This window comes from Plasmodium reichenowi, chromosome 14 (genome assembly GCF_001601855.1).
Source record: "Plasmodium reichenowi strain SY57 chromosome 14, whole genome shotgun sequence".
Classification (NCBI taxonomy): Eukaryota; Apicomplexa; class Aconoidasida; order Haemosporida; family Plasmodiidae; genus Plasmodium; species Plasmodium reichenowi.
In genome coordinates, this window is record NC_033659.1 from 306,581 (window position 1) to 315,018 (window position 8,438).

The 8,438-nt window shown below is 20.4% G+C and overlaps 3 protein-coding genes across 4 annotated transcripts; 2 read left to right on the forward strand and 1 right to left on the reverse strand.

Moving 5' to 3' along the window:
• Positions 1–496: 496 nt before the first annotated feature.
• Positions 497–4,075, forward strand: PRSY57_1408400 (aldo-keto reductase, putative; the record flags this gene model as incomplete). Its single annotated transcript, XM_012909701.2, has 1 exon — positions 497–4,075. The coding sequence occupies one exon, from the start codon at positions 497–499 to the stop codon at positions 4,073–4,075; it is 3,579 nt and encodes a 1,192-aa protein (XP_012765155.2).
• Positions 4,076–4,555: 480 nt separating this feature from the next.
• Positions 4,556–5,444, reverse strand: PRSY57_1408500 (hypothetical protein; the record flags this gene model as incomplete). 2 transcript variants are annotated; one of them, XM_020115261.1, is made up of 3 exons in its annotated part: positions 4,556–4,697; positions 4,859–5,267; positions 5,423–5,444. In XM_020115261.1, the coding sequence occupies 3 exons, from the start codon at positions 5,442–5,444 to the stop codon at positions 4,556–4,558; spliced, it is 573 nt and encodes a 190-aa protein (XP_019969918.1). The 2 variants fall into 2 exon arrangements, with proteins under 2 accessions (XP_019969918.1, XP_012765156.1); XM_012909702.1 differs by having other exon boundaries at positions 5,399–5,444.
• A 1,292-nt stretch (positions 5,445–6,736) lies between these two features.
• On the forward strand, positions 6,737–7,885 carry PRSY57_1408600 (DNA damage-inducible protein 1, putative; the record flags this gene model as incomplete). Its single annotated transcript, XM_012909703.2, has 1 exon — positions 6,737–7,885. The coding sequence occupies one exon, from the start codon at positions 6,737–6,739 to the stop codon at positions 7,883–7,885; it is 1,149 nt and encodes a 382-aa protein (XP_012765157.1).
• Between the last annotated feature and the right edge of the window lie 553 nt (positions 7,886–8,438).

Consider the following 8,438-nt stretch of genomic DNA (forward strand, 5'->3'; position numbering starts at 1 on the left):
AAAAAAAAAAGTAAAAGATTAATTAAAAAGACCTTAGATATATTATTTTCCGCTTTTTGTTCTGTGAAAACATTATTATTTCATATTTACCACATATATATAAATATATAATATTTATGGAAAAAGAACACACAATCAAACAAAAAAAAAAAAAAAAATAAAAATAAAATAAAAAAATAAAAATATAATTAAATATAATAAACATAAGGCTACATTTCATGTACCAGCTTTATGATAATTATCCAAATATTACAATAATTTAACAATAATAAATATTTAAATGATAATATGACACAAAAATGACAAGGACAATAAAACGGAAAGAAAAAAAGAAATAAAAAGAAAAATACCATAAATAATTACACAATATAAACCAGGTTACAAAAAAAAATATATATATATATATATATATTTATAAAACAAAAAAAAAATATTTAAAAAAATATAAGATCCACATTATAATGAAATGAACTAAACATATTATTATATCACAGTTATGAAATACAAAAACAGATTATTCATTATTCTTTTCATAACTTTCTATTCAACATACATATGTAACATATTGTGTGTATTATTAAAGGAATTTTCTTATTACAATATAAACCACATCCCAAAATATAAGAGTATTAAAAATTCTAAAAATACTTATAAAAAATATACTATTAACAATGAATTAAATCTGTCAATAAATAAAAATAAAAACAAAACAAAAAAAAGAAAATCGAGATTTTATTTTATTACAAACAATTATATTTTACACTTCAAACCATTCGGTTATAACAAAAATATTATTAAATATAATCATATTTCCATAGTTAACAACAAAACGAATTATGAAATATACAATCTTAATAAGAAGAAACAAAAGTTATTCAGTAATCATCTAGGAAAAGAACAAGACAAAAAAAAAAAAAATACATCCAAAAATAACACACAAACAAATAAGGCGGATAAAAGTATTCTATCCACAGAAAAAAAAACCTCCAAAACAAAATCAACATTGAGAAAAAATAAAAATGACGCAAAAGAAGGAAACATAACTATTCAGGCAAATAATGAACAAAATAATGAACAAAATAAAGAAATAAAGGAACTACAATTTGAAAGCACAGAAAATAAGGATACACGAAAAAAGAAAAAAACATACAAAAAAAAAGAAACAAACAAAATTGAAAATGCAGACAAAATGGAAGAAACAGCCAAAAATAAAGAAACAGCCAAAAATAAAAAAACAGCCAAAGATAGAAAAACAGCCGAAAATGAAAAAACAGCCGAAAATGAAAAAACAGCCGAAAATGAAAAAACAGCCAAAAATAAAAAAACAGCCAAAAATAAAAAAACAGCCAAAAACCAAGAGACAACCAAAAAACAGGAAACACCCCCAAACGAAGAAACACTTAAAAAAAAAAAACCAACATTGAGAAAAAACAAAATTAATGAATCAAAAGAAACCTTAAACCTTCAGCTAATAAATAAAAACAAAGAAAACCAAAATGGGAAAGCACCAACAGATAATGAAAATCAAAAACCAATAAGTAAGGAAAATAAAAAAATAAAAGAGCAAGAAATAGAATTGGCCGAATTAATTAAACGTGAACGGAATTATGGAGACGAAGATGGTGACGAAGAGAATTTAGAAGAATATTATGATGAATTACAAAATGATAACCATACACAAGATATGTCAGATAATGAACAAGTGGAGGAAGAAGAGAAACGAAAGAAAATGAAATTTATTGAAGAACAGAAGGAAAAAGAAAAATTGGAAAGGCAAAAGAAAATAGATTTTATAAAAAAAGTGGAACATTTATTAGAAGAAGATCAAAAAAATCATGTATTATATGAAAAGAGACCAGATATAGATAAATTAAAATTTGGTGATAAGCCACCCCCAGGGAGTGAAGATTTAATGAACACCATATTGAAAAATGTAAATGAAGATCACAACAAAAATGAAATTGATAAAATAGAACAAATGAATAACTTAAAAAAAAAACATTTATTTTATGAATTGTACAGAATAAGTAATTCTAGTTCGTTTAAAGCACACAAAATATACACACATCCAGATTTAATATATGGAATGAAATATCGAAAATTAGGGGAAAGTAATTTATGCGTAAGTGAATTATGTATAGGTACAAATATGTATGAAAATGATAATTTTATTAGTAGAGATGATGTAAATGTATTATTAAATATGGCATTTTATGAATACGGAATAAACTTTTTCGATATATGTGAATATGATCCATTTCCATTTGATCCAGATAGTTATCGAAAGGGTCAAAATAGAAATATGAATTTATTTCTTAAAGATAAAAAAAGGGAAAATATTATTATAAATTTAAGGATGTGTTCTTCAAGGAATGTTAATAAATTAGAATATGGAGATTATTATTTAAGTTGGATAATGGAAGGATTAAAGGATGATACTCCGACGTTTTATAACATTGAAGAAAGGTTAGATAAAATATTAAAAAATCTGAATACTAATTATGTAGATATATTGACAATAGATATTCCTGAACGTTATATACCCAACAACCAAAAAGGAGAAGATACATATATATGGGGATTTGAAAATTTAAATACTGAACAAAATAAAAATTCTATATCTATAGAAGAACAATTTGATATATTAGAAAAGTTAATTTTAAAAGGAAAAGTTCGACATATTGCAGTATCAAATGAAAGCGTTTGGGGTATATACCAATGGTGTAATTTAGCAAAAAAAAAAAAAAAAAAATATATGAAAATAGTATGTGTTCAAAATTTATATAATTTACTTCATAAAAATGAAGTTGAATCTTCCGGACTTGTAGAAATGATTTTAAAGGAAAATTATAATGTACCATTAGTACCATATGGTTTATTAGCTGGAGGAATATTAACTGGAAAATATTTAGATCCAGAACGTTATCATACCATGGGTCCAGAAAAAGTACTAGGAGATGATCAATTAGATCATGATTTAAATGAAGCTAGAGGTAATATACCAGAAGATTATGGTTATTTATCATATGGTCCAAAGAATGGTAGATGTAATAAATATCCTAATTTGTACAAATCACATAGATGTGTATGGGCACAAGATGCTACAGGTGAATATTTAAAATTAGCTAGATCTCATGGTATGTCCTTATCTCAATTAAGTTTAAGTTATGTTTATAGTAGACCATTTGTTGGTTCATCAATTATAGGTCCTAGAACATTAGGCCAATTAAAAGATTCGATCTTTGCATTAAATTATCCAATGTATCAGCACACAGAATGGGATATACATGAAATATTTTTACGTTATAGAGGTTGTACTATGGATGGGAATACTATATTAAATTCACTAGAAGATCCTAATAAAACAAGCCAAAATGTTTTCTATAAAACAGCTAATATACCTATATTAAGTGGTGGTACCTTTTGGAAAAACTACCCATTACCAAATATTATGAAAAGATATGAATATACAGATTTAAAAGAAGAACATGATAGAATAAAATCGACGTTCGGTTTAAATGATGAACCAAATGATGCTAATTTTATTAGCTCTCGAATGTGGGTAGAACGAGAAAAAAGAAAAGGTGAATATTTTGCAGTAAAAGAAAGTAATATTTTTAAGTGGAATAAATTAAAAATTTATAAAGGTGCTTATACAAAATTAAGTGAAAAAGAAAAACAAGTTTATGATACTAGTGATTTCCATTTTACTTTTAAAAACAATACAATATGTGTTACACCTACAGATGAAGAAATTAAAAATTTTTATGATAACGAAAAGAAGATCAAAAAAATTATCACTCAAAATATTAATGATCATCAAGAATTATTTCAATATAAAGAAGAATTAGGTCAGGACCTACCAGCACCTTTCAATAATTTAGATATTGATTTGATATACAAACAATTACTAAATAGACACAACATAAATCCATTAGATAAAAAAGAATTGGATTCCATATATGAGTATGTTAAATTAACACCTTCCGAATTAAAAACAGAAGATTTCTGGTACATATATAAATACAATCCATTTGATACATCCTTTGCCTTTAGAACAGGAACAGAGCCATGATAATATATATATATATATATATATATATTATATATGTATGAAGATATATAATTTAATTATTTTATTTATTTATTTTTTTTATAATACTTTTTATGTGTATATTGTTTAATTTAATATTTATATTAATATTTCTAATAATTTTTTTTTCATACATTTGTTTGGTAAATTGGCACATATATATATATATATATATATATGTATATGTTTCATTAATTTATTTTATTATTTTATTATTTTATTATTTTTATTTATTTTTTTTTTTTGTGTATACTTTTTAATGTAACCTTTATTTTTTTTAAGGAAATCATATAAAAAATGATAAATAAAATTTGTATATGTGTAACACTTTATATCTGTACCTTACAAAAGATCATATGATATTAATATATACAGATTGCTCAATTAAATTATTGTAAAAAAGAAATATATATTATACATATATATATATATATATATATATATATATACATATATATGTTATTATTTTTTTTTTTTCATAACTATATTGTTAATATAATTATCAAAATGTGGGTTATATATTCCAGTATTTATATGTTCGATTTCTTCTTCACTTAATTTTGAAGAAAGAAAATTTTGGGGTAACTGAAAAAAGTGATCGTACCTGGGATGATAAAAAAAAAAGAAAAAAAAAAAAAAAAAAAATATGAGTGATATAATATTTTGTATAAATAGAAAAATAAGATATCACACATAATATAATATATATATATATATATATATATATATATATATATATTATAATTATTTATTATTTATTTTTACATTATGATGACATCTGAATCATATTTTCCTTTGTTCTTTATTTTTATTTTATGGTTAGAATCATTCATATTATTTAAATTTGGCATATCCTTTTTAATATTTTCAATATTTTTATTTATATTTGTTATATTAGTTACTTCTGTTTTATTGTTAATATGTACTTGTTTTTTCTCATCATCCTCATCGTCATTTAATACCAATTTATCATTATCATCATCACTATCATATTGTTCCTCCGATTCTTTTTTATTTATCTTATTTCCAACATTACTTATTAATCTATTCTTATTACAAACAAAATATTTTTTATTATCATATGGTACACATTTCTTTTCTATAAAGTTACTATATCCTTTTATAAAATTTAAATCTATAAATGATTTTTCATTTTTTATTTTTGAGTATGGATCTGTAAATTGTTAAAATATATATTAAAAAAAAAAAAAAAAAAAAAAAAAAAAAAAAAACATTTTACATGTATAATATAATATATAAAAAAGAAAGGGTAAATAAATAATATTTTGATATATATAATCTAACACATAAAGAATTTCAGGGATTTACAAAAAAATTTCCTTTTTATCATCTGAAAAAAATAACATAATAAATTATTTTTACAACTGTGTATTATGAGAATGTGTCTATAATATGTATACATTTTTTCATTTTTTTTTCTCTTCTTTTTTATTTTATACTATATACTTTTATAAGAATATATATATATATATATATATATGTATACTTTAAAAAAAAAAAAAGGCTAAATAGTAATTTTCCAATTTGTGCGAGATTTTTAATTTATGCTTTTTCTTTTTCAATAATAATTAGATATATATTTCAAGATATTATAAAACAGACATTATTATATAATTAAAAATATAAAATAAAAATTTAATTCAGAATAAATTTAAAATTGTTATTATTGTTTTTTTATGATAAAATGTATACCTTTATACATATATTTATATTATAAATTCTTTTTTTTATGCTATATTTAATATATACAAAATACAAAAAGGATAAAACTAATATATAGTACGCTATATTTAATTGAATACATTTATATTATATGCATATATAATATATACATATATATATATATATATATATATAAGCAAAATTCATATAAATATTAATTTGGGAAATTAAAAAAAAAATGAATTTAAAAAAAAGGGAAAAGATAAATATTCCATTTTAATATTCTGTTTAGTATATTAAAAAAGATATAAATACTATTTAGTGTATTTTTCTTTGTGTTTTTTTTTTTTTTTTTTTTTTTTTTGAATTCATACATGATAAAAAGTGAAAATTTAATAATACATCATATATAAAAAAAAAAATGTATAATATTTTACAAATCCTGTTGATAACTTTTATTATTTTATTTAGAAAATATGTTTCAACATACAATATTTTTTAATTTTTTATAAACAAAATTATTAAAATTATTTTCATATGGTTCAAAAATAAGGTGAAATGTATAAATAAATATTAATTTGGTGCTAATTCCAATTTTAATGTTTTCGCATTGTAATTATATCCAAAATATATGTAAATATTTTTTTTCTTCTTCTTTTTTTTTTTTTTTTTTTTTTTTGGTATTTAAATAAAAGTTGCACCATATATAAAATATAAAAATATATAAAAATATAAAATAGAAAGAATGTGTGTATAAATATACATGTGTTTATATATATAAATATATATATATATATATATATATATATATCTAACATATTAACGCGCAGAAATATAAAGGTATAAAAAAAAAGAAAAAAAAAACTATATACCGTTTTAATAATAAAAAAAAAAATATATCTAACATTTTAACATTTTAACATTTTAACATTTTAACATTTTAATAATTAAGCATTAAAAATGGTTTTTATTACAATATCAGACGATAATAATATAATAACAAGTCTTGATGTTCATGAGGATACAGAAATTTGGACCATTATAAATATTATTGAAAATGATTTTTCTCTAAATATGAATATTAATGAATTAACATATAATGGGAATGCTGTGGATAAATTTGATACGATAAAAAAATTAAATATAAAAGAAGGAGACTTATTATTTGTACGTAAAAAGATTAGTGCTGATATAATGAATGATAATGTTAATAATATGTCAGCTTTAAATAATATTCTTTCCACAAATAATAATATTGGAAATGTTGGAAATCTTGGAAATAATTTAAATAACGAAAACGTGCAAAATCTCTTAAATAATCCAGCTTTCAAAACATTATTAGATCAATTTAAAGTATATCAAGAAAATGAATATATTAAAAAAGAATCTGAAATTTTATTGGAAATGAAAAATGATAAAAGCAAAATGGCTGTTTTGAAATTACAAGATGAACCTTTATATAATGCTATATTTTCACAAAATTTAGAGGAGATAAAAAAAATTGTAAAAGAGAAATATGAAACTGAAAAAAAAGAAAAAGAAAAAGAACAACAAATGTATGAAAATGCTTTAAAAAATCCTTTATCAGAAGATTCACAGAAATTTATATATGAAAATATATATAAAAATGAAATTAATAATAATTTAGCTTTAGCTCAAGAACATTTCCCTGAAGCCTTTGGTGTCGTCTTTATGTTATATATACCAGTAGAAATTAATAAAAACACAGTACATGCATTTGTAGATTCAGGAGCACAATCAAGCATAATGTCTAAAAAATGTGCACAAAAATGTAATATTCTAAGACTCATGGATAAAAGATTTACAGGGATAGCAAAGGGAGTAGGTACCAAAACTATTCTAGGAAAAATACATATGATAGATATTAAAATTGGAAATTATTTTTATGCTGTATCTTTAACTATTATTGAAGATTATGATATTGATTTTATATTTGGATTAGATTTATTAAAAAGACACCAATGTTTAATAGATTTTAAGCAAAACGCTCTAATTATCGAAGACAATAAAATACCTTTCTTATCGGAAAAAGATGTTATATCTATTTCAACACAAAGTATAGACATTGATGCAAACAATGATTTATAAATAAAAAAAAAAAAAAGATAAAGTAATAAAATAAAAAATAAAAAATAAAAAATATAAAATAAAAAGTAAAAAATAAAAAATAAAAAATAAAACATAAATATTATTATCACTATCAATATATATGTACATATATATATATATATATATATATATATTATAACATAGGATAATAAAATTTTCTATATCTTTCTTCATATTTAAATTTTCTTCATATTTTTTTTTCTCTTTTCTCCTTTTTTTTTTTTTTTTTTCTTTTTTTGTATATATGTTCTTTCTGTGTATAAATAATTATATCACAATCTTTTTTTTCGAAAGATGCATATGTATCCAATGATTAGTTTATTTACTACCATAAATTTATACGTATAAAAGAAAAATATTATATACTATTTTTTTTTCCATATGACATATTGCAACAACTATAAAATATATAATTTTAATTGTTCACTTACAAAAAAAAAAAAAAAAAAAAAAAAAAAAAAAAAAAAATAAAAAAAATAAAAAAAAAAAAAAAAAAAAATAAAAAAAAAAAAAAAAAAATAATTAAAAAAAA